The sequence below is a fragment of the Xenopus laevis genome, chromosome 6S (genome assembly GCF_017654675.1).
Source record: "Xenopus laevis strain J_2021 chromosome 6S, Xenopus_laevis_v10.1, whole genome shotgun sequence".
Taxonomy (NCBI): domain Eukaryota; kingdom Metazoa; phylum Chordata; class Amphibia; order Anura; family Pipidae; genus Xenopus; species Xenopus laevis.
The window spans coordinates 20,250,142-20,277,889 of NC_054382.1; the positions used below are offsets into that span (position 1 = coordinate 20,250,142).

The 27,748-nt window shown below is 37.7% G+C and overlaps 2 protein-coding genes across 2 annotated transcripts; both read right to left on the minus strand.

The window, feature by feature from the left end:
- Positions 1–5,498, minus strand: LOC121394997. Its single transcript, XM_041567424.1, has 6 exons — positions 5,004–5,498; positions 4,153–4,285; positions 2,820–3,203; positions 1,787–2,000; positions 1,312–1,389; positions 1–251 (listed from the first exon to the last, which is right to left on the minus strand). Exons 1-6 carry the CDS (start codon positions 5,088–5,090, stop codon positions 116–118), a joined length of 1,032 nt encoding a protein of 343 aa, XP_041423358.1. The 5' UTR covers positions 5,091–5,498; the 3' UTR covers positions 1–115.
- A 4,342-nt stretch (positions 5,499–9,840) lies between these two features.
- Positions 9,841–15,277, minus strand: LOC121394998. The gene is made up of 6 exons (XM_041567425.1): positions 15,146–15,277; positions 14,268–14,400; positions 12,808–13,191; positions 11,255–11,468; positions 10,787–10,864; positions 9,841–10,280 (listed from the first exon to the last, which is right to left on the minus strand). Exons 1-6 carry the CDS (start codon positions 15,230–15,232, stop codon positions 10,142–10,144), a joined length of 1,035 nt encoding a protein of 344 aa, XP_041423359.1. The 5' UTR covers positions 15,233–15,277; the 3' UTR covers positions 9,841–10,141.
- Between the last annotated feature and the right edge of the window lie 12,471 nt (positions 15,278–27,748).

Here is a 27,748-nt window from a genome sequence, read left to right on the forward strand (position 1 = left end):
TTAAACTATTAATATAGAACATTTATTTTAAAAAGTATTTTATAAAGTTGATATCTTGTTGGATCTTATTCTCTTCAATTCTTATTCTTCTCTGGTGCCTTTTTTACTCTTTTCATCAAGATTCTTCTTCAGTCTGACTAGAATTGTCATCAGCTGAGTCACTTGCACTTTCAGCACTTTCAGCACTTTCATACGTATCTGATGAGATTTCTTCACTCTCATCTTTATCGTCTATGGCTTTTTCTTCTTTCCTGCACACCCATAATAAATGAATAAATGAAAATCTGGTGCTGAATCCTTTCTAAGAAGAACCCCTTTCCCCACAAAACTGATAAAATGATGAGGTTACACAATCCTAAATGATTATGTAACCTGCGATCTTTCCATTTTATTACTATGAAGCAAGGTGAAAAGCACATAGGAAAAAGCACTGCTTCTTGTACTATATAATACAGCAGTCCCCACGGCCACGAAGGGCCTAAGTCACGGGGGTCTGTTGTATGGTGAGTGAAGGGTGGGTACTTGGCCAATGAGAAGGAGTCCCCATGAAGATTTCTGCCACTGCACCAGGCCACTATGAAATTCTCATGTTGAGGCAAAATACACAACTCTTTGCTTTGAGTACAGGGCTCCTTTGCACCCATCAGTACTTCACTCTGTAACTTGTGATGGATTGTTTGACATATAAAAGTAACTTACTTGTTTTTGGGGCAGATTTATTAAGGGTCGAATTGAAAATTTGAATTTAGAATTCAAATTTCCGAGTATTTTTATTGCCAAAACTGTCAAATTCGACTAGTGAATTGTTAAAATTAAATTTTAGATTTATTTAAAAAAATTCAAATTCAATTTTCAAGATTTATCATACTCTGGCCCTTTAAGAACTCAAATTTGATTATTCTTCACCACCTAAAACCTGCTGAATTGCTGTTTTAGTCAATGGGAGATGTTCTGGGATCAATTTGTAGTTGTTTGCAGCCTTCCTGACATTCAAGTTTTTTTTAATTAGATTCGGGTTTTCTGGTCGATCTTATTCACCCGGGTTTTGAAAATACATTTTCATTGGTTGAATTTCGCGTTTATGGGAGTTTATAAAAAAAAACCTCCCATGGATTGGAAATTTCGACCCTTGATAAATCTGCCCCTGGGTGTTAATTAATAACCTGTTGTAGTTTCACAGGTTGGCCTAGACATGTCAAAAGCTGCCAAGCCATTCGGCTACTGACATGTAAATGTTAGATGTGAATTGATGCAATTTCCTGGGTTCAAAAAGTTAGAGGAAATAAAAAAACATTCTAAATGCTTACTTACCCTGCGTTTGAATCCTCTACGGGAGGGTTTTCTACATCACCAGTGTGACCTTTTTTCTTCCTTCGGTTGTAGGCCACGCTGCAAAAAAGGAAAAAAATAAATAAAACGTCTCCATAATGTTTCTAAACACCAACTCATTTTTCATATACAAATACATCTTAAGGATCTGAGTTTCTGCACATATTGCTGAGAATTGCAGAACTATGCACTGAAATATATTGTACGTCGTCCCACCTGTCCAGCACTGAAAGCACGAATGGCAAATATTATTTATTATATAAATATAATCAGCTGAAATCTGCTCCATGTGTCCTCACTTAGGCCTTTGGGTGCAGACACAAGAGAGTGCAGATACAAGTGGAGGGATTATTTTTTGCATAATAACCAAAGGTCTTACTCATCTATTTATTGTCTTTATACTTTTTTTTGTCTTCTGTTCTATATTCTAGAGCAAGATAAAGGAAATATTACTTACCATATAACAATTCCTATCACTGCGTATAGCGCAAGGAGTGATGCAACACATATCACTATTATCCCAAACATCTTCTCATTCCCTGTAAGACTTGGAAGGATGGTGTCTTCAATAAAATCAGTCTCATCTGGTGGTGTTGCAGTTGTTTCCATTATGGCAGTGCTTTGCAAAGCAGTTGTAGCCTCCGTCTTGTGTTTCGCCGTCCGTGTATCAACTGAAATGCAAAGCAACTAAGTAAATTCCAATATATATGTCAAATGATAGATATACTAAGATGATGGCAAATTTGTAGGACGCACATATTTGCTTTAGTACATGCTGGAAACCAGTTCTGTATAGAAATGTGGCATTAACATAAAGGTATTTAATGCCGCATTTCTATACACAACTGGTTTCCAGCATGTACTTAAGCAAATATGTTATGTTAATGCTGCAGCTTTTCTACCTTAAGATTCCTAAATCTGACTGTTTTTCCTACCTGACTGTCCCTTCTCAATCTGCCAGTTAGGGTAATGACAAATGAGGAGATTAGTCAACCGTGACAAATCTCTTCTTCTGCGGGCAACTACTCTCCTCGAAATGCTTTCTAACCAGCAATAAAGAGAATCACTGGTGGTAAAACAAATGCGGCGCCATATTTTTCCAAAGTTGGCGCAAGAGAAAACAGCGGCAACTTCAGATAAATGAAGTGACCCAAATGTTCTCCCACCAGCGATATCTCCTCATGTGTTATTGCTCTTATAGCTTCTAAAGCTAATAGTATACTGCTGCACAAATATGCAGCCCCCTAATATGGGAACATGGGGGGGATCAGATAGACAAATTAAAAGCATGCGCATGCGCGTCAAACACCGTTGTTGCGCATGCGCGCCGAACGGCTGGGCCGACGGGTTTTAGTAGGGGGCGGGGGGCCCCTGGACAGCAGTCCCGGTGGGCCCCGGGCCCCCCAGTCCGACCCTGTTCATAAACATTATATTTAGTAGGTTAATGCACTACTTATTGGGTTTACAAATCCCTCTCTCCCTTAACTTACCTTTTTCGTGTTTCACAATTGTAATTTTTATTGATGAAGGAGGCGTGAACACCTTTTCTTTAATTTTCAGCTTGACTTGGTAAATTCCGCTGTCTTTAATGTCTGTCGGATTTATCACCAGAGAACAGTTCCCTTTTGCCACCAGGGATTTGAAAACCTGATACTTATCCTTGTATTCGTGCAATGCCAGTCTGATATGGTCTCCATACAGATGTATTAAAGGCTTGTATTTATCTTCACCCACTGGAATGAAACCCCATTCTAGTTCAACTATTAATGGATTGAGGGGACGCCTTGTGTGAAACTTGCATGGTATCAGACCCATAGTATTGGCTTTGAATATGAGTTTAGGTTTGAATAAAGTGAATTTCTCAACCTTAAAACCTGAAAGAGAGAAAAAAAAACATTAGAATCTTGAAAGCTACAGACATAAATGAAGCAATGTTGGGGGGCTGCCCACCAAGGGTTAAAGTCTAAGGCTGGGATTACACGGGTTACATGAACTAAGAATTAGGGGGTTGATTATCAAAGTCAGAACTGATCTCAATATTTTCTGCTATAAACTCGCTTATTTATTATTATATTTTTCCGAAAATTTGTTTTGTGGGAAAAAAAAAATCAGATTTTCGCAATTCTTTCAGATTTTTCATCCGATTTTTTTGGAGTTTTCACCTGAAAATTCAGATTATTTCCTGAAAACTCCGAAAATTTCGAAAACACGAAACCCAGCGCACAGCAAAAAATCATTGGGACTGAGACAGGTCTGAGATGCCGGATTTTCAGATTCAGAGTTTTCCATCCTCTGGGTTTAATAAATTCTGAAATATTTGTGATTTATTTAAAGTCCGATTTTATTTAAAAAAAATCACACATTTTTCGTGATTTTTGCATTTACTGTTTAGTAAATAACCCCCTAAGTGTTCTCAGAGGGCAAACTACATGCAGTACACAGAGGATTTTATTGTTAGCCATAATATACCATGGCCTTAAAGGAGGAAGTCCACGGGTGATTTCGACGCTACCCAATGCGTTGCGCAAAAACGCAGGTGTCAAGTCGGATGCGACGGAAATAAGGTAAGCAATAGGAACATTGGATGGTGTTGCATCGTCCATTGACGCATCACGACTGTCGGATGCAGACGCTGCACGCCGCATCCGACAGCCATGTTGCGTCAGATGAACGCTGCGACTTAATCCGACATTTCCATCTCTTAACTTATTTCTGTCCCATATGACTTGACGCCTGCATTTTTGATCACACCTCCCCAAGTCATAAGATCATGTGAGGAATCAGGGACTTGGTAAAATGCAAGAGAATTAATTAGCTATTTACCTGATGTGGTACCAAAAAATATTTGAATTAGTCCAATGATGATAATGAATAACGAAGGAAGACTCGTAGGACCCATCACTGCTGGGCAGGAGGGTCTCCCACGGCCTTCACAGATGTTTTTCTGAAAAAAAGACTGAAAGGAAAATGCAAATGAGAATCTGATCAACCAACATAAAAACTATCAATGCCATTAATTCTATTTTTTTTCTTAAAAAAAAAAAATGAGTTTCATTAATTCTACTTTTACTAGGTACACAAAGCTTTTAACAGACCCATAACAATCTTAACATATTGTACATGCATATATTAACATCACTTATCAATTAAGTTTAGATAATTTAAGTCTATTTGCCGTTGTACATTATACAGTTTAGCACAAACACATGAAAAAATGCTTATTTTTGTACTCACAGTTATTTTTGATATAAAAAGATGAATGATGTGCCCACTAACAACTACGTAGTAGTGTTCACATCAAGCTCTAAACATCAAATGATCTCACAGTGAGCTATAATGGGTTACAGCTTCCAAGCTGATGATGTCATAATAGTCGTACAATGATGTCATAGTGACCACAGCCAGTAACAACAGAATATGGCACAAACTTGGAGAATGTTTTAATGTCTACACATATATTTATATTATATTAAAATCAGTGTTACATTATGTTACTGGGCTCACAGCCGCATAAAGATCAGTCTTATATGTGCAGATATCACCATTATATATCAGTTAACTTAAATAATTTATACGTCTATTTGTCATTATATATTATGTATATATCTATTATATATAATACAGTATAACATAAAAACACAAACAAACAGATCTAGTTATTTTTTTGTACTCACAATTCTTTTTGATGTGTCCAGAAGCAGGAGTGTCCACTGACAGTAGTGTATACGTCCAGCTCTAGACATCAAATGACTCACAGTCATCAGTAAAGTTGTATTGCTTCCAGGCTGATGATGTCATAATGACCATTCCTGGTAACCGGACCAGACCAGTATTAAAGCTGCCAGATAAATGATGTCACAGTGATCACGTCTAACTGTTTCACATGTGAATACTGAGCATATGAAATATATAGTTTATAGACATATGAATTAAATAATAAATTGGAGAAGTACCGAAATCATATCAAATTGGAAGTGGCAGCTACTATTTCAATAAATGGATGTAAATTCATTGCAAAAAAACATGAAAGCTACTAGCATAATGGGAATGATTAAAAATTAATAAATAAACTTACAAATACACAAAAAGGTTATGCAGTAAAACCTATACTGGTGTCAATAGACTAAACCTGATGCAAAACAGGTATGGGATCCGTTATCTGGAAACCTATTATCCAGAAAGCTACGAATTATAGGCCATGTCTCATAGACTCCATTTTATCCAAGTGATCCAAATTTTTCATTGTTATAATAAAACAGTACTTGATCCCAACTAAGATATAATGAATCCTTATTGGAAGCTATTCAAGATGATTGGGTTAATTTAGGGGCATATTTATCAGGGGTCGAATTTACAGTTTTTATAAAAACTCCCAAAAACTCCCATAAACTCGAAATTCGGAAAAAAATGACCAATCGAAACATATTAAAAAAATTTGACTTTTTTTAAATTCAGATCGACCTGCAAACTGGAATTGAATTTGATTCGAGATTTTTCACCATTTTTGAAAAAAAAATTAGATTTTCAAAAGTCTACCAAACGACCCCAAATTGATTGTAGGAGGTCCCCCATAGGCTAAAACACCAATTCGGCAGGTTTCAGATGGGAATAGTCGAAATCGAATCTTAAAGGGACAGTACATGATGAATTTCGACATCTATTTTTTTTTTTGACTGAAATTGAATTTGGACTATTCCCTAGTCGAATTAGACTAAAATAAACTCAAAATCGAATTTAAAAATGAGATTTTTCAATTCGACCCTTGATAAATCTGCCCCATAATGTTTAAATGATTTTCTAGTAGACAGGGAGGCACATTTATCAAAGGTCGAATTTTCGAATTCATGTGAGTTTATAAAAACTCCCATGAACTCGAAATTCGACCAATCAAAACTTATTAAAAAAAAAAAATCACATTTTTTTTCAACTCGGTTGAGTAGGATCGAACCGAAAACTTGAATCAAATTCGGTTTGAGTTTTTAAAACTCAATTCGAGTTTTCTCTCAGACAAAAGACTTGAATGTCAGGAAGGCTGCAAACAACCTCTTGGAAAAAAAAATATATATATATATGAATCTTCATTAGAATGGGCCTACTACAATCCTTGTCTTCTTTTAATATAGTGCTTTCACTACAGTTACACCCTGGTATAAACCTTCACAACTGCATGTTATTGGCTAGCAACCTATTTATATTAAAGCCCATAACTATAGTTTGTTTATCACAGGTCTGCACCACATATCATGTCAACATCCTTGCCAAACCCACTCATCTATCCTCCATTTAGATCTGAGGGTACAACTTGTTGTAGTAAGGGTTAGTCTCAAGAAGCTTACACTCAGGGGTGTAACTACAAAGGAAGCCGGATTCATATAGCAGTCGCCCCAGGCCCACTGGCATTTATTCATCCCAATCCCCTCCCTTTTATTCGCACAAATTTCCACCATCCGAACTAAAGCAATGGAGATTGGTGCACAGGAAATCTAAAAAACTATTTTATCTCCTGCGCATCCCCAGTGTTTCAGAACCGATGTGGGTGTGGTTGGGCAGCGTGCAGTCACCATAAAATTCAGCCGCCTTAGGCCCGGACCTTGGTGGTCTTTCCAGAAATCCGGACCTGGACACCCTATGGCTGCAGGGGGAACAAGGTGGTATAGGGACCCCAATGAGGCCCTACTTAATGAGCAGTTTCATTATATACTGGTATTATAGGACAACCTCTGGATATTTTGGGGGCCCTAAAATAGATTTGTTGCGGGGCCCAGTAACATCTAGTTACACCACTAGTTACACCACAATAATGACTGTAACTGGACCCTGTGAACCTCAAGACATAGCTTCAGTGCTTTGTATACCAAATGGTATTTATGGAACATCTCACTCCTTTACGCCAGGAATTAAAAACCAGATGCAGACATCAAAGGCAATAGGAGTGTAGGTTTAAATGCTATTAGGGATGCACTGAATCCAAAATTTGGTTCGGGATTCAGCCAGGATTCGGCCTTTTTCAGCAGGATTCGGATTTGGTAGAATATTTCTGACCGGCCAAACCGAATCTAAATCCTAATTTGCATATGAAATTTAGGGGTGGGGAGGGAAGTTGCATGACTTTTGGTCACAAAACAAGGAAGTAAAAATGTTTCCCCTACCCACCCCTAATTTGCATATGCAAATTAGGATTCGGGATTCGGTTGAATCTTTCGTTAAGGATTCGGCAGTTCGACCGAATCCAAAATAGTGGATTTGGTGCATCCCTAATTTCTTTGTCTATATCATTCATATCTTTCAACTCATTACCACAAAAAAAACTGTCCTTGGCCATTACTGATCACTACTACTACTACTTTCACTCTTCTTGTCTCCAGCATATGCTAAAATATATTGGAATTCTCATTTATTTCTAAGGAAGGCTATAAAACTATCACCAGCTCTTCCAGTGTATTGTACTGTCTTACTGCTTGTAGATAAATCATCCTGAATAAGGGACTTCTCTTCCTCCACATGTCTAAATCTCAAGCCTTGTCTTAAATTAAACAATTGAAACTAAACCAGTATCGGTGGAACACTTAAAAATGAAAATTAAAGTGAAATTCTGAGTTAAGTCATTGGTTGCTGTCTCTCTCTCTCTGTCATTTCCAATACGTTGATCATGACATAAACCGAAGCTTTGTATCCGCAGACAGACGGTGAACCATGTATTTAGTTCTCCCATCTGAGATGTATTACAATGAAATGAAATTATCATTACTGACTATGTATGGAGTATGAACATACACAGCCTTCATGTCCTATGAAAGTAAGGCATTAAAGAATACAGATCACGGGACATCTGTCATTGACTTCTATGTCAGCTAGACAGGTCTGAGCTGAAGTACTTTTTTATTTGTATTTTTAACACCATCGGACTTTAATAAATCCCGTTTTTTTTTCTACGAAAAACTGGTGTTTTCCCCTTTAAAAGCCCAACCAGAAAAAAAAGCAAACTGCATCCTAAGTGGCAGAGGAATTACTACTCAACCATTGAGGCCTATGATAGAGAAGCTGAGGTTCTGACAAAGAGATATATGAAATAGGGATTTGAGAGATGACTGAAACCTGAAATACCCTACATATACTGCAAGTCGTAACAACATACCTCCCAACTGTCCTGTTTTTGGTGGGACAGTCCCGATTTTGATAGCTCAATCCACCGTCCTGGATTGTTACTGAAATGTCCCGACTTTCTATTTGATATCCTGCACTTAACAGCCAGAAAAAAATACAATATGGTTATACCAGAGACAAAGAAAATAGAAGGAGATCTGGACACAATGAAATACTGCTGCAAGTGCAAGTAACAAGTACTACATGTTTTAGGCTTCGTCTGCACTTTTCTCAAGTGTAATAAGCACCCTTGAAGACTGAAACATTTTTAAAAGTGGGGTTTTTGATAAGATATATAGAGACCCATAGGTTTAATATGTCCCTATGGTATTAAGAGACAGGACAGATTATTTTATAGCACTCTCTAGGAGAGTAAGATAGATTGGGTAAATATTATGAGCAGCCTGTGCTCCTACAAGGATTGTAGTAGGGAGAAGCTCTCCCCTTGGCTCTCAGTTTGCCTATAGTGAAGGGACCACAGCTGGATAGGGAATCAGGCTTTAGATTTATTCTCCCTGATTATTCCACTGTATGAGATCTGGACCACACCTGGGCATTCCATCCTAGAGGTGCACCTTCAACTACCCTATTACTTCCATAAGGTGCCACATTGTGCTGTCTCTGCCTAACTCTCCTGGTAATTTAACTTCTTGTCTGCTATTTCCTCTGTGGATTGTGAATATTAACCCCATGGATCATTTTTCTTGGACAATAAACTTTGTTTGTTTGCTGCAAGAACCCTGGTGTCCTTTATTTTATTTATAAGCATAGTAGCCTCTGCAAGCTGCAGTTCAACTACATACACCCTTCCTTCTTCTCTTTCACCTAGCGAAGACCCTGCCTTTTGTGTTAGAGTCAAGTTTAACCTTTGCTCTACTGGTTTCAGTGTTGGACTGGCCCACCGGGATACCAGGAAAACTCCCGGTGGGCCCAGGTGTCAGGGGGGCCCTCATGCTGCTAAACTTTTGGCCTATTTCATGGCCATTCCCTATTTCTATGAGAACAAAGAGGCTAAATAGGTGTAATAATTGATTATAGCATGTAAAGAAAAGAGACTAGGAGAATAGAGGTTCATTGAGGAGATGAAGAATATTAGTAGTGAGAGTGGACCCCTGGTCTAAGGTTTTATGGTGGGCCCCTGGTGTCCCAGTCCGACACTGACTGGTTGAGCTGAACAATAACCCTTTTTGGTGTAAAATAGCTGAAAATAGTGTTACATATGAATAGTTAATTTGTTGTCGACCAAATCTGGGTACCATTAAATTGTCAGTACATGATAAATGTCGATATTCATATTTTTTTCAAATCTGAATTGAATTTGGACTATTCCCTAGTCGAAGTACACAAAAATAGCTCAAAATTAAAAAAAATTTATTTCGAATTTTCAATTCGACCCTTGATAAATCTGCCCCAAAATATATGTACATGTTGGTTACAATAGCCGAGCTCTGACACTATAGATATAATAATACTGAGAGATAAGTCATGGTCTCAATTCTCAAAAAAGAAATGTAAAACCCCTATAAATGTTGGGAAGAAATGAATAGACATACATTAAACTATTAATATAGAACATTTATTTTAAAAAGTATTTTATAAAGTTGATATCTTGTTGGCTCTTATTCTCTTCAGTTCTTATTCTTCTGTGGTGCCTTTTTTACTCTTTTCATCAAGATTCTTCTTCAGTCTGACTAGAATTGTCATCAGCTGAGTCACTAGCACTTTCAGCACTTTCAGCACTTTCATACGTATCTGATGAGATTTCTTCACTCTCATCTTTCTTATATTCTATGGCGTTTTCTTCTTTCCTGCACACCCATAATAAATAAATAAATCAAAATCTGGTGCTGAATCCTTTCTAAGAAGAACCCCTTTTCCCACAAAACTGATAAAATGATGAGGTTACACAATCCTAAATGATTATGTAACCTGTGATCTTTCCATATTATTACTATGAAGCAAGGTGAAAAGCACATAGGAAAAAGCACTGCTTCTTGTACTATATAATACAGCAGTCCCCACGGCCACGAAGGGCCTAAGCCACGGGGGTCTGTTGTATGGCGAGTGAAGGGTGGGTACTTGGCCAATGAGAATAGAAAAAAAAACCTCCCATGGATTGGAAATTTCGCCCCTTGATAAATCTGCCCCTGGGTGTTAATTAATAACCTGTTGTAGTTTCACAAGTTGGCCTAGACATGTCAAAAGCTGCCAAGCCATTCGGCTACTGACATGTAAATGTTAGATGTGAATTGATGCAATTTCCTGGGTTCAAAAAGTTAGAGGAAATAAAAAAACATTCTAAATGCTTACTTACCCTGCGTTTGAATCCTCTACGGGAGGGTTTTCTACATCACCAGTGTGACCTTTTTTCTTCTTTCGGTTGTAGGCCACGCTGCAAAAAAGGAAAAAAATAAATAAAACGTCTACATAATGTTTCTAAACACCAACTAATTTTTCATATACAAATCCTCAGGATCTGAGTTTCTGCACATATTGCTGAGAATTGCAGAACTATGCACTGAAATATATTGTACCTCGTCCCACCTGTCCAGCACTGAAAGCCTGAATGGCAAATATTATTTATTATATAAATATAATCAGCTGAAATCTGCTCCGTGTCCTCACTTAGGCCTTTGGGTGCAGACACAAGAGAGTGCAGATACAAGTGGAGGGATTATTTTTGCATAATAACAAAAGGTCTTACTCATCTATTTATTGTCTTTATACTTTTTTTTGTCTTCTGTTCTATATTCTAGAGCAAGATAAAGGAAATATTACTTACCATATAACAATTCCTATCACTGCGTATAGCGCAAGGGGTGATGCAACACATATCACTATTATCCCAAACATCTTCTCATTCCCTGTAAGACTTGGAAGGATGGTGTCGTCAATAAAATCAGTCTCATCTGGTGGTGTTGCAGTTGTTTCCATTATGGCAGTGCTTTGCAAAGCAGTTGTAGCCTCCGTCTTGTGTTTCGCCGTCCGTGTATCAACTGAAATGCAAAACAATTAAGTGAATTCCAATATATATGTCAAATGATAGATATACTAAGATGATGGCAAATTTGTAGGATGCACATATTTGCTTTAGTACATCCTGGAAACCAGTTGTGTATAGAAAGGCGGCATTAACCAGGGCTGGGCCGCGCCGCACAGGCGCCCAAGGCAAGCCGGCGGACGAGGCGCCGGCTGAGCCCAAGTGCGCATGCGCAAGGTGGCGCTCGCGTGCGCATGCGCAAGAAAAGCTGCAGTTGTTACTTCTTTTGCTCTTCTGCGCATGCGCGAACTGGCGCGAATGTGCGCATGCCGAGAGATACATTCGCGCGCATGCGCAGGAGCGCAAGAAGCCGTAAAATTTCATAGAGTCGGGCACCGGACTGGGGGTAGGCGACAGAGGAGGTGCGTGCCTGGCGCCCCCCCGGCTTTGCGCCCTAGGCACGTGCCTACTCTGCCTACCCCTAGTTCCGGCCCTGGCATTAACATAAAGGTTAATGCCGCATTTCTATACACAACTGGTTTCCAGCATGTACTAAAGCAAATATGTTATGTTAATGCCGCAGCTTTTCTACCTTAAGATTTCTAAATCTGACTGTTTTTCCTACCTGACTGTCCCTTCTCAATCTGCCAGTTAGGGTAATGACAAATGAGGAGATTAGTCAACCGTGACAAATCTCTTCTTCTGTGGGCAACTACTCTCCTCCAAATGCTTTCCAAACGGCAATAAAGAGAATCGCTGGTGGTAAAGCATATGCCGCGCCGTATGTTTTCAAAGTTGGCGCAAGAGAAAACAGCGGCAACTTCAGATAAATGAAGTGACCCAAATGTTCTGCCACCGGCGATATCTCTTCATGTGTTATTGCTCTTATTGCTTCTAAAGCTAATAGTATACTGCTGCACAAATATGCAGCCCCCTAATATGGGAACATGGGGGGGATCAGATAGACAAATTAAAAGCATGAGGGAAATACTTTTACGGCAAAATTATAGATCGCCTGCAAAGACAATGTTATGATCGATGTAAAAAAAAGGTTTAATTTTTGTTGTGTCGGTATCTTTTAGATTAATTGTTTTAATTTCAATCTTAAAAAGTCTGGGTTATATTAACTGAACTTTGAGAAAGGATTCTATACCATCTGCAAAAATTAAAAGTGTTATCCCTTTAAAACATTTATAAAAAGTATATAATGCAGTATTATTACGTGCAGAGCTAATTGGAGCCAGGATTTAAGTTCCATACTACTGATCACATGCAGGCAGCATTCATAAACATTATATTTAGTAGGTTAATGCACTACTTATTGGGTTTACAAATCCCTCTCTCCCTTAACTTACCTTTTTCGTGTTTCACAATTGTAATTTTTATTGATGAAGGAGGCGTGAACACCTTTTCTTTAATTTTCAGCTTGACTTGGTAAATTCCGCTGTCTTTAATGTCTGTCGGATTTATCACCAGAGAACAGTTCCCTTTTGCCACCAGGGATTTGAAAACCTGATACTTATCCTTGTATTCGTGCAATGCCAGTCTGATATGGTCTCCATACAGATGTATTAAAGGCTTGTATTTATCTTCACCCACTGGAATGAAACCCCATTCTAGTTCAACTATTAATGGATTGAGGGGACGCCTTGTGTGAAACTTGCATGGTATCAGACCCATAGTATTGGCTTTGAATATGAGCTTAGGTTTGAATAACGTGAATTTTTCAACCTTTAAACCTGAAAGAGAGAAAAATAACATTAGAATCTTGAAAGCTACAGATTAGTGTCCTGCAATCCTTTTACGTTTGTTCAGGAATAAAATATTTATATTTAAAGAACAAAATTATCTTTCAGAGTTTTACAAAAGGGACAAAAATGAAGCAATGTTGGGGGGCTGCCCACCAAGGGTTAAAGTCTAAGGCTGGGATTACATGGGTTACATGAACTAAGAATTAGGGGGTTAATTATCAAAGTCAGAATTTATCTCAATATTTTCTGCTACAAACTCCAAATCTGCTCTGGTTTTTTGCGCATATTTATTATTATATTTTTCCGAAAATTTGTTTTTTGGGGAAAAAAAATCAGATTTTCACTATTTTTTCGGATTTTGCATCCGATTTTTTGGGAGTTTTCACCTGAAAACTCAGATTTTTGCCAGAAAACTCAGAAAATTTTGAAAACACGAAACCCAGCGCACAGCAAAAAATCATTGGGACTTCTCCCATTCACCTATATGCAACCTCGACAGGTCTGAGATGCTAGATTTTCAGATTCAGACTTTCCCATCCTCTGGGTTTAATAAATTCTGAAAAATTTGTGATTTATTTAAAGGCCGATTTTCTTAAAAAAATAAATCACACATTTTTCGTGATTTTTGCATTTACTGTTTAGTAAATAACCCCCTAAGTGTTCTCAGAGGGCAAACTACATGCAGTACACAGAGGATTTTATTGTTAGCCATAAAAAACCATGGCCTTAAAGGAGGAAGTCCACGGGTGATTTCGACGCTACCCAACGCGGTGCGCAAAAACGCAGGTGTCAAGATGGAAATAAGGTAAGCAACAGGAACATTGGATGGTGTTGCATCGTTCATTCGACGCATCACGACTGTCGGATGCAGACGCTGCACGCTGCATCCGACAGCCGTGTTGCGTCGATGAACGCTGCGACTTAATCCGACATTTCCATCTCTTACCTTATTTCTGTCCCATATGACTTGACGCCTGCATTTTTGATCACACCTCCCCAAGTCATAAGATCATGTGAGGAATCAGGGATTTGGTATAATGCAAGAGAATTAATTAGCTATTTACCTGACGTGGTACCAAAAAATATTTGAATTAGTCCAATGATGATAATAAATAACGAAGGAAGACTCGTAGGACCCATCACTGCTGGGCAGGAGGGTCTCCCACGGCCTTCACAGATGTTTTTCTGAAAAAAAGACTGAAAGGAAAATGCAAATGAGAATCTGATCAACCAACATAAAAACTAGCAATGCCATTAATTCTATTTTTTTTCATAAAAAAAAAATGAGTTTCATTAATTACATTTTTACTAGGTACACAAAGCTTTTAACAGACCCATAACAATCTTAACATATTGTACATACATATATTAAAATTACTTATCAATTAAGTTTAGATAATTTAAGTCTATTTGCCATTGTACATTATACAGTTTAGCACAAACACATGAAAAAATGCTTATTTTTGTACTCACAGTTATTTTTGATGTAAAAAGATGAATGATGTGCCCACTAACAACTACGTAGTAGTGTTCACATCAAGCTCGAAACATCAAATGAGCTCACAGTGAGCTATAATGGTTTACAGCTTCCAAGCTGATGATGTCATAATATTCATACTAAACCTTGCAGTATTTAGCTTTTAGATCAATGATGTCATAGTGACCACAGCCAGTAACAACAGAATATGGCACAAACTTGGAGAATGTTTTAATATCCACAAATATATTTATATTATATTAAAATCAGTGTAACATTATGTTACTGGGCCCACAGTCCCACAAAGATCAGTCTTATATGTGCAGATATCACCATTATATATCAGTTAAGTTAAATAATTTATACGTCTATTTGTCATGATATATTATGTATATATCTATTATATATAATACAGTTTAACATAAAAACACAAACAAACAGATCTAGTTATTTTTTTGTACTCACAATTCTTTTTGATGTGTCCAGAAGCAGGAGTGTCCACTGACAGTAGTGTATACGTCCAGCTCTAGACATCAAATGACTCACAGTCATCAGTAAAGTTGTATTGCTTCCAGGCTGATGATGTCATAATGACCATTCCTGGTCATTATGAGATCATCAGCCTGGACCAGACCAGTATTAAAGCTGCCAGATAAATGATGTCACAGTGATCACGTCTAACTGTTTCACATGTGAATACTGAGCATATAAAATATATAGTTTATATAAATACGAATTAAATCATAAATTGGAGAAGTACCAAAATCATATCAAATTGGAAGTGGCAGCTACTATTTCCATAAATGGATGTAAATCCACTGCATAAAAACATGAAATCTACTAGCATAATAGGAATGATTAAAAATTAATAAATAAACTTACAAATACACAAAAAGGTTATGCAGTAAAAACCTATACTGGTGTCAATAGACTAAACCTGATGCAAAACAGGTATGGGATCCGTTATCTGGAAACCCATTATCCAGAAAGCTACAAATTATAGGCCATTTCTCATAGACTCCATTTTATCCAAGTGATCCAAATTTTTCTTTGTAATAATAAAACAGTACTTGATCCCAACTAATATATAACGAATACTTATTGGAAGCAATTCAATATGATTGGGTTAATTTAGGGGCATATTTATCAAGGGTCGAATTTACAGTTTTTATAAAAACTCCCAAAAACTCCCATAAACTCGTAATTCGAAAAAAATGACCAATCGAAATGTATTAAAAAATTTGACTTTTTTTAAATTCAGATCCACCTGCAAACTGGAATCGAATTTGATTCGAGTTTTTTCACCAATTTTTTGTTTTTTTTGTGAAAAATTTGATTTTCAAAAGTTCACCAAACGACCCCAAATTGATTGTAGGAGGTCCCCCATAGGCTAAAACACCAATTCGGCAGGTTTCAGATGGTGAATAGTCGAATTTGAATCTTAAAGGGACAGTACATGATACATTTCGAAATTCAAAATTTTTTTTGACTGGAATTGCATTTGGACTATTCCCTAGTCGAATTAAACTAAAATGAACTCAAAATTCGAATTTAAAAATTAGATTTTTCAAATCGACCCTTGATAAATCTGCCCCTTAATGTTTAAATGATTTTCTAGTAGACGGGGAGTCACATTTATCAAATTTCGAATTCATGTGAGTTTATAAAAACTCCCATGAACTCGAAATTCAACCAATCAAAACCTATCAAAAAAAAAAATCTAATTTCTTTCAACTCGGTTGAGTAGGATTGAACTGAAAACTGGTATCAAATTCGGTTCAAGTTTTTAAAGCTCGATTCGAGTTTTTTCTCAGACAAAAGACTTGAAGGCTGCAAACAACCTCTTGGAAAATATATATATATATATGTGAATCTTCATTAGAATGGGCCTACTACAATCCTTGTCTACTTTTAATATAGTGCTTTCACTACAGATACACCCTGGTATAAACCTTCACAACTGCATGTTATTGGCTAGCAACCTATTTATATTAAAGCCCATAACTATAGTTTGTTTATCACAGGTCTGCACCACATATCATGTCAACATCCTTGCCAAACCCACTCACCTATCCTCCATTTAGATCTGAGGGTACAACTTGTTGTAGTAAGGGTTAGTCTCAAGAAGCTTACACTCAGGGGTGTAACTACAGAGGAAGCCGGATTCATATAGCACCCACCCCCGGCATTCATTCACCCCAATCTCCTCCCTTTTATTCACGCAAATTTCCACAATCCGAACTAAAGCAATGGGGATAGGTGCACAGGAAATTTAAAAAACAATTTTATCTCCTGCGCATCCCCAGTGTTTCAGAACCGATGTGGGTGTGGTTGGGCAGCGTGCCGTCCCCTAAAATTCAGCCAATACAATAAGTTTTTTGACACTGTAAGACCCTTGGTGCTGACTTTTGAGGGAGTTATCTATTTTAATTTCCTTTAGTTGTTTTGCTGTAGCAGTGGGACTTTCCAGTATTGCTGAGAGAAGTGCACTTATCGTAGGCTCTGGTGTCTCTGCTCCTGACCCTGGCGATGCAGGTGGTGGTGGGGGCGAGTCAGTGAAATGAGAGAAAACATGGACCAGTGTCACCATAGAAACTGACTGAACAACAAGAAAATCTCATTAAAACTGGTCAAAATAATTGATAATATATTCCAGAGGTTTTATTAGGGTCAAAAATATCAACAGAGAAAGCTGATACTGTGATATGTGTTACCTTCTTTCATATAGATTCACATCAGACAGAATATAGTCAGCAATCATTTGTATATTTCATCAGCAGTTAAATCAGCGTCTGAGCTCTAGTTTATAGAAAAGGAAGAAAGCAGATGTTTTATATAAAAAATAAAAAAGAATCCTAGAACTTTAACTGAGCAAATGTTTTTATTAAATTAATGCAACAGATTTATGGCCTAGGAAAGTCAGGAATTTAAATCTGAGGTCTAAGGCCAAAATACAAAAAAAAGTAAAACACTGCCGATTCACTAACTTCGAGTGAAGGATTCAAAGGTAAAAAACTTTGAATTTCGAAGTTTTTTTTGGGCTACTTCGACCATCGAATGGGCTACTTCGACCTTCGACTACGACTTTGAATCGAACTATTCAAACTAAAAATCGTTCGACTCTTCGACCATTCGATAGTCGAAGTACTGTCTCTTTAAAAAAAACTTCGACCCCCTAGTTCTCCATCTAAAGGCTACCGAAGTCAATGTTAGCCTATGGGGAAGGTCCCCATAGGCTTGGCTAACTTTTTTTGATCGAAGGATATTCCTTCGATCGTTGGATTAAAATCCTTCGAATCGTTCGATTCGAAGGATTTTATCGTTCGATCGAAGGAATTATCCTTCGATCGTTCGATCGAACTATCTGCGATAAATCCTTCGACTTCGATATTCGAAGGATTTTAATTCCTAGTCGAATATCGAGGGTTAATTAACCCTCGATATTCGACCCATAGTGAATCGGCCCCTTACATGGATGAGTTATTTTAGAACAGAGACCTCAACTAGTTTTATATATCAACAAATAAATGATACACATAACAAATATAAGAATATACTGTAGATGAAACAAAATTGCATTAAATATAGAGGCCCATTTATTAACATTCTCATTCTCATTTTATTGGTTTTAGAGGATTTAGAAACCACAAAGAAACAGATTTTCTCTAAAATCATGAATGTTATGAAAGTTAATAAAATGATACAAAACATTGAACAAGTCCTTGTAGATAATAAACTTGGCTGTAGCAAGCAATGCCAGTCAGCAGCATCAAGGGCAAATAAGGTCTTGAGCTGTATCAAAAGGGGCATAGATTCACGGGGGGAGGGGGGTTATTCTTCCACTGTATAGAGCACTCAAACAGGACATTATTGTATTAGAGAGGGTACAGGGAAGGGCAACTAAGCTGGTAAAAGGTCTGGGAAATCTTAGCTATGAGGAAAGACTGGCCAAACTGGGATTGTTCATACTGGAGAAGAGGCGCTTAAGGGGTGATATGATAACTATGTATAAATATATAAGGGGACCATATAATAATCTCTCTAATGCTTTATTTACCAGTAGGTCCTTTCCATCTGGAACAAGGTCACCCATTCCGATTAGAAGAAAGGAGGTTTTGCCTAAATATTCATAAAGGTTTTTTTACAGTGAGAGCTGTGAAGATGTGGAATTCTCTCCCTGAATCAGTTGTACAGGCTGATACATGGCATAAGGAAGGGGTTGGATGGTGTTTAGCAAGTGAGGGAATACAGGGTTATGGGAGATAGCTCATAGTACAAGTTGATCCAGGGACTAGTTTGTGTGTATTTTCAACCTAAATCACTATGTCACTATGTATATGACTCTGAGCAAATATCCCAGTTGCATTGTAAATTCCATTAAGCCAAGAGCTTGCTGAGTAATCATTGAAGATGTTATATTAGATATACCATGACCTGGATGAATGAAAATCTTCATAGTCATATTGCCTACCGGTATATAACTTCTTTATAAATATACATACTATACTTAATGCTCTTAGGATCTTAGACAGTGTTGGACTGGGATGCCAGAGGCCCACCAGAAAACCTCAGACTGTGGGTCCACTTTCCAAACTATTATTTCTCCTCTCCTCACTTAACCTCTTTATTCTTCTAGTCTTTTATATCTACTTAATATACTATATTCTTCCATTATTAAGCCTAAGAAATATGGAATGACCATGAAATAGGCCAAATGGTTAGAAGCAAGAGGCCCACCGGAAGTTTTCCTAGTATCCCGGTGGGCCAGTCCGACACTGATCTTAGACCTCAAATTTATCTGCGTTAAATTGCTATTAGCTTTTATATCTAAAATTAAAGTTTATTTCTCTTTGGATCACAATCAGGGTTGGACGGGGCTGGCAGGACACCGGGATAAAACCTGAAGATCCAGACCTGCACTAAAAACTGTTTGTTCGTTGTGTACTCCCTGACCTCCCCCAAACTGTGGCCACAAAGGACAGAAGTTAAAGGTACACGCAGTGGGGAGAGGAGGGTTGTGGCATTGGGTAATGCCCCGGTAGGCCCTGGACCTCTAGTCTGACCCTGATCAATGGAATTATGGCATTTACATATTTTAATTAAATCTTTATAGTATTTATAATTAAAATCTTTATAATTATTTTAAATTAGTATTTTACAAAATTGCCATGGAATAAAATCACATAAGTGTATATAGTTTTCTATGTATGCTAATAATTTTATTTCATTGTTGCAAGGGCTGGCCCCAAACCGACGGATCATGAGAGTTTGAGCCAGCTCAATACTTTCCTGTAGTGACCTCATGCTACAACATTTTCACCCTCCATACCTCTGCCATAATTTTTTTAAAAAAAAACCTGCACACCACCTCCTCTTGAAGGGTGGGTCGGGTATTTAAATGATAATGTCAGGTTGGATCAGATCAGGCAAAGGTTAGGTAAAATAAATAACTATTTATTAACCAACGCGTTACATTTATACATAGCATTTCTATTTAACTTTACAGCGACATTTAGTATTATATTCAGCTATATATTTTTGGGTAGTTTTGGATATTTTTCCATGTCAGGTGATATATTTCATAGCTGATTCCTTGATTATTCTGGCAACGGACAAGCTTCCTGGTTAACATTTCAAAATTGCTAAAATAAGATGTTAAATATTATGTTACAGCTTTTAAATGAATTTGATGAAAAGTTACGGTTCCAGAACTGTTAAGAAATCAAATACTAAAAAATAAAATAAAATGATTTAGTTGGTGCAAGTTGGCCGATATTCTGGGTGAATGATGTTGGTATGAAACCCATGCTGAATCAGCAATCCTGTCTGATAAGTTACATACTGGCTTGCAAGTTTGCACAATATATTATGAGTCTCGGGTCTCGGTCATACAAATAATATGATGACAGATTTAATAGGTGACATTTTTGACAACCCAAGGAATGTCACTATTATTTTTTTGCTGAAACTGTTATTCAATCCAGAAATTGTTAAAATGATATACAGTATATATATAACCCTTCCTTAGAATCAAGGACACAAGTGACTGAAGCCCATGCCATTTGAAAAGGAAGTTGATATTTTCTCCCATATTAGGGTAACAGATTGATGTACAATGCCAGTTTCTCCTTCGAGGCTTAAATGAAAAGGAAATGCATAATCAGTGGGTACTAAAGGCTCCTAGAAAGACCTTAGACCTTGGGCCTGTGCTCCTGTTTGCTGAAAACTGTACAAGCTCAGGGTACTACTGAAGGTGCGCCACTCTGAAATCTTCTTCCTATGTGGATCCATGTGTTGTATAGTGAAAAGTTATTATTTTTCTTCTAACAACAATTCACAATTTAATATGTGCACCTTGAACTGGCTGTAGAGAGGATCCAGACAGAAGAATATGGTGGTGCAGTTTTCAGTGAACAGGAGCATCTTAAATAAACAATTATATGAGGAGGGTGGGGTGTCTAACATATGTGATTAGGCCTTTCCTTTTCCTTATGGCAGAGACTTACACTCAGATTCGGGGAGATTAGTGGCCCAGCAACAAATCTCCTCTTGTTCAGGGTGACTAATCTTCTCGAACTGCCTCCCATTGGCCATCAGGGAGCTTCATTTTCCGAAGCCGCCCAAAGTTGCCTCACGAGGAAACTTCGGGGGACTTCAGAAAACAAAGAGCTCTGAGTGCCATCCGGTTGGAGATTTACATTCTAGCCGGAGGGAGGCAGTTAGGGGAGATTAGGAAGAGGATCTCTCCCAGGCCGGTGCAGTTTTCTGCTGTTAGGAGCACTGGCCCGGGGTGTCAGTTCAGTAAAAGTAATAACCTGGGGGGTGCCTAACTTTTGGCACCCCCAAGTGTAAAATGGTATTCTTTCTTCTTTAAAGTGAAGATACAGGGTCCACGTGGTTGTATATCATATTTTGGGACTTGTATACTTGTCTGCTGTGCTCACTAGTGATGGGCGAATTTGTGCCCTTTCACTTTGCCGAAAAATTCACGTATTTCCCACGAAATTTGCGAAAGGGTGAAAAATTAGCAAAACGCCACCGGTGTCTTGTTTTTGACGACGGCGTCCGTTTTTCGACGCCAGCATCCGTTTTTTTTCCGTTTCACTAAATTTTTTGTCGGCGGCGAAACGCGCAAATTCGCCTCGAATTCGCGCCTGGTGAATACATTCGCCCATCACTAGTGCTCACTTACTATGGGTAAATGGATGATGTGATGAGCTGTGTGTGTTCTACAAACACGGGCAGATTAATGCACAGGCTACACTAGTCTATAGCCTAGGGGCCCAGCATTTTCAGGGGCCCATCTAGCTTTTTTCAATTACTATGTTATTTTTATTTATGCCGCTTGGTCTGGTTGGCTCACCTTCTGGGAGAAGAAAGCAGGCAAATCCAGTGTCGTCACTGGCACGTGCTTAACCCGACCCGGTGTAGAGAGCTCTGGTGCATGCATCTGGACCCAGCAGTAGCCTAAAAGGCTGAATATGTGGATGTAGCCTAAAGGCCCCACATGTCATTAATCCACCACAGTCTACAGCAGACTTATAGGAAGTGGCCTCAAGATTCCAGATGTCTTGAACAACATTTATTATCCCCTGAGATACACTGAATTAGTTTCTGACCTCACTTATACTGAGCTACAAAATGTAACTAAAAAGTTACCTTACCTACAGCTGTTTTTAAGTTTGTGTTTCATTAAAGCTGTCTGGCCAGGCTAGTAGACAAAGCTTGCCACATTGTTTGAACAATCACTATGTTTTTATGTTGATTGCAAGCAGATTGCATTTATATTAAAACAGTCCAATTGTCCATTGAAGAGCACTGCATTAAATGTGTTTTATGTTGTTTTTTTTTTTTTTTTACCATGCAGCTTGCTAGTTATAAGAATTTTACATGTGCCTTCTTTTTGGTTCATTGTGCCTTTACCTAATGCCATTCTATAGAGAATATTTTCTCTGTTTGCTTATTAATGTTTATAAATTGTGGGTCAAACTAAAAAAATTTCCCATAAAGAATAAAGTCAATATAAAAGAGAAATTATTTTGATCTGTTTAATATGCAAAAGTTTTTGTAAAAACTCAATAAAAATAAAGTTATAAAAAAAAATATAAAAGAGAAAAACCATGTCACTACCTTGGATCCAATAAAATGTACAGCTTTATCATCACTACCTACATGGCTTCAAAGGACCTAATAGAAAAACATCAGGAGAAGAAGGGGACCATCTTCACAATCCATAAGTTGACACAGACATGCTTGTAAGGTCACAATTTTATTACATTTTACTGAACCATAATAAGGGGAACTATCGCAAAAGTGACTATTTAATAAAAGCTTCCTCATACTGAAGTAAGAAACTTTCTAAATACAATCAATTAAAAATTCTGCATTGTTTCTGAAATAATTAAGTTTATATTCACTATCCCTCTCTCAGCATCTGTTTCTCTTCACTCTTTCTTCATGCAGCAGTTGGGTGTCAGATGAATGATTCAATATATCTTATAGGGGGGATCCCTTTCCTAGCAGATGTATTAGAGCTTACTCAAATAACTGATTCCAAAATCGAACAAAATAACTGCCTTTTCCACAAATTCTGCATGTAGAGAGACATGATGTCTGGTGATTGAGTGAGCTCTAACACATCTTTTATATTATGTTGGAAGGGGGCCCTTTATGTTGGGAGGGGGGCACTTTGCATTTAGCTGTTATAGTATCCATTATAACAAAGAAACGGTATATCTAATTCAGTAAATTAATATTTTCTTATGTTTGTTGGAATAAGATGAAGCTTCCATTAACCACAGTTTTTGCCCTTATTCAGATATACTATTTCAAATACAGATACAAGAAATATCCAGCAGGTGGTGCCGATATTCTGTAAAATTCCAGGATCCTTCCCTCTTACTCTTGCAGAGCATTTATTCTGACCGTATCCCCAAAAGACCAAGGCAATAAAGGACGGCATCTTATCAAAGTTACAGTCAAATACAAATAAAAAAGGAGCTCCAAGAATGTGTAAGAACCTAATTTAAATATATCAGATCTCGCTTTTGCAAAGCTGTCACCGCAGAAATGTGTTTACAGATTTATGAATAAAAGAAAAAATGGTTTATAAGAATTCAGAATTAGAAGTACTGGGGTGGAATGCTTAGCACTTGCAAGATTCCAGTCACCTCAGTCATGTATTTAAGAAGATAAAAGCAATCATTTTATAAAAATTATCTATAGTCCTACATATAAAAGGTCTGTTTTGTGCACTTCACATTATTTCACAGACACAAAGGGTCATTAATAAAAACTTGAGCTGGTGACGGTTTTCAGAAGCACATCAATCTAGGAGAATCCTGTGTGGTTTTCCTAAACGCGAAAAAAATGGCCGTTATATATAATTCTAAGGGGTTATTTATCATAGGTTAAATGTGAATTTTTCAAAACTCGAATAAATTCTATTTTATTCACAATTTGAATGGTATGTTATTGAAGAAAAAATAATTTGAATCATTTTCCTCCAGAAAAAAAAATTGCACGTCGATTTTTTTTCCCATTGGAGTCTATGGGGTGTAATTTTCTAAGCGAAATTTTTTTTTGGCTCATAACTACTATAAACATCTTCAAATAGTTCAAGGGACCTCTGCCATTGACTTCTACATGAACTTGGCAGGTTTTAGGTGGCGAATAGTCGAATTAGAACTGTTCCCAGGGTCGAGCTCTAAAAAATCAAATCAAATTCAAGTTGGTGGTTTTAAATTCGAATTTGTAATTACACCCAATAGGGTTGTTTTGCCTACAATAAGGATTAATTATATGTTATTTGTGATCAAGTACAAGGTACAGTCTAATTATGATAGAGAAACTGGAAATAATTTTTGAAAACTAGAATTATTTATCTAAATGGAGTCTATGGCCTTCCTGTAATTCAGAGCTTTTCTCAGTAATGGGCTTCCGTATAAAGGACCCTATTACCTGTACTGCATAAACATCATGCTTGCATGTATATATTTAGACAGGATATTTGGGGGGATCTTTACAATGCAGAAAATAAAATGGGTAAAGGAGAAATAGAATAGAATAGTTAATGTGGTTAAATATGAATTTAGTATGCAATCACAATAGAAGGTATTTAAATTATATTTTATTAATTCGCTTTTCAAGAACATTCCTGAACTAGGAATTTTCTACTAACCACCATCTTAAGAACCATCTTTAGAACCCTGGAAAAATGCTTTCAATATGTATCTTGAAACAAACTGCAGGTTCCTGAAGTTCAGCTGTGACATTGCTATTCATTGTACATACTGTATAAGGTGGAATTTTAAAAAAGTGCTGTCACATTCACAAAAACACAATTGTCTAAGTTTCAATGCCGCATATGAAATAAGTGATAGAAAACCACAGATGGAAAAATCCACAAAACTACCATATGTGAGAATGGTAAATATTTTAGGCAAAGTAGATAAAAAGGCATTCTTCTGTAAAGCCGATACCACGTGACATACTCAGCCAGAATGAAGTGTAAAGTGTTGGATCTCACTGGAATACAGGTGAATTATTCCACTTGCTAAGTAAAACTGAATTATTGCCATTAGAGTTATTGCATTATTATGTAAGCTTAGAGTAAACTGAGCAACACCGTTGCTCTACACTAGTAGCTGTACCCCAAAATGTGCTCTGGATGACACTTATATGTTTCAGGTAATAAGCCCTTGCAATGGTGTGGAGGCAGGGTGTAGTACAGCTTTAACAGTCAATGGGAGCCAGTGGTTCTTGAACACTTAAGCTGGCCATAGACGCAAAAATCCGATCTTACGAATCATCGTACGATCGGACTTCCCCATCTCCCGACCTGCCACTAACCATTCCTATCAATTAAAGTAGTTAAAGAACAGATCAGCCGATGTTCTGCCCCTGACAGCAATCGCACGAAAGTTATGTCCGACAAAAGCTAGTGACAGTCTCCCACTGAAAATCGTACGATCGGCAATACATGCAGAGATATTATCGGCAGCCAACAGAAATCTTTTAACCTGTCCGATCTCCACCTGACAAAAAATGTCAGGACTCTCCACACACGGTCTGAAACTCGTACGAATCCTTGTGTCTATGGCCAGCTTAAACCATAAAACAGATTTATTCAAGAACAAGATAATCCACATAGGACTTCAATCAGAGATAAGCAGGAACATGAACAGCAGTGGATAGGCATATACTTATAAGTACCATTTGGTTAATAAAAATTCCTACAGGAATGATAGCATAAACAGAGTCTACAAAGTTACTGTCAGAGCCTCACGACTCAATTAGCGGAGAGGTCTGGACCAAGGAGGAAGTCCAATTTATAGAAGCCAAAGGGTAAAGAAGAAACGCGATTGAGATACAGGCAGGAGACAACTTTCTATAGGCACACCCAGCTTTCAGCCTTTCCCCTAAATGGAGCAAATTCTAACACTTAGTCCCTTCTTCTGGGCAATTGGTACCCAGGATCATAATCCACACTCCTCGGTGGAGGCTCAGCTGCTTGGCTAAACTAACTATCTATCACTCCTAAAGTGATCTATAAAAGTGAGCTAGCCTATCACTTGCTAGACCTGATCTGTCTAAATCCCACTTCTCCCTTCCTGTCAGCTAAGGGGCTTAACAAAAAGGGATCCTTTTTATATTATAGCACAGAACCACCTAGTGGCTTAACCTGGGATAATAACAGGCATACTTTGACCTAGGAAATGGAGTCTAAAGGTGGCCATACACGGGCCGATAAAAGCTGCCGACAGACTGTGTCGGCAGCTTATTGGCCCGTGTATGGGGGCCGCATCTGTTCGTTGATGCGGTACCGCGATCCGACTGCCCGTTTGCGAGCGCTAGGATCCGATCGTTGGGCCCTAGGGCCCACGATCGGATCAGCCCGATATTGCCCACCTCAAGGTGGGCATATCGGAGGGAGATCCGCTCGTTTGGCGACATCGCCAAACGAGCGGATCTATCCGTGTATGGCCACCTTTACTCCTGTATAACTATGGGGCCCTTAAGTGGGCAAACTTTAGGGGATTGCTAGGGATGGGCAAATTTGTTCACCTTGTTTCACCGCGGAAATGACGCCCATAGACTTGTATGGCGTTGTGCGTCGAAACAACAAAATTTTTTTGATGCCCATAGACTTTAATGGGCGTCAGCAACATTTCGCCGGCGGTGAATTTTTGACGAAACGGGTCAAATACGCCCATCCCTAGGGATTGCACTATAAATGCGAATTACACTTATCAGTGCCCTACTATTGTAATATTTTTATTTTACATGAAAATGAAAAGTCTTGGCCTTTTCATCTTGGTTTGCGCATAGGAGAAATATTTAACAAATGTATACAAGTTCAGGCAATGTGCATTTAGTAAATAAATCATTAATGAGAGCTCAGATAGTTGAAGCAGTTGGCAGAACTACGCTGTTTTAAGTAAGAAATGATTAGTTTGTGTTTATCGATAAATACAAAAAACATGTAAATCTCTTTTAGACTGATCTGTCACAAAAATGTTTTCGTCAAATTGTAGATGAAGCTGAAGATGAAAAAAATATACTGTTTAACCTTTTCAGTACCAGTACCAGGGACTGTAAAGTCTATGGCACTGGTACTTTCAATCTAGTGCCGTATATTTTACAAACTCTAGTATTTAATAGATTAAACAGAATGTTTACTTTGATCTTTGCCTCACTGTGTGTTTACTATTAGTACAGGGCTAGATCAAAGTGCTCGTGACTTCAAGGGTTAAATTCTTTAAAGAGAAACTGACACCAGAAATTAAACATTTCTTCTATAATCTATTAACTATCATAACATTGTATTTGCATGCTATTTATATTTTTGCCACAAAAGTATTTGTTTTAACGTTACCCATCTGATCCCTTCAGTTCCTCTATGAGGTGCTTGTTGTATTTCAGGTTGTATTTCAAAACAGACACACAAGGTGCACTTCTGAGGAGCTCTGGTTACGCTCTTCATTTTTTCCCAATATTTGTTCAGTCACACAAGCATGATTCTCAGCTGCCTTGCAAGGATATTCAGTGCTCTCAAAATCTAGAAAG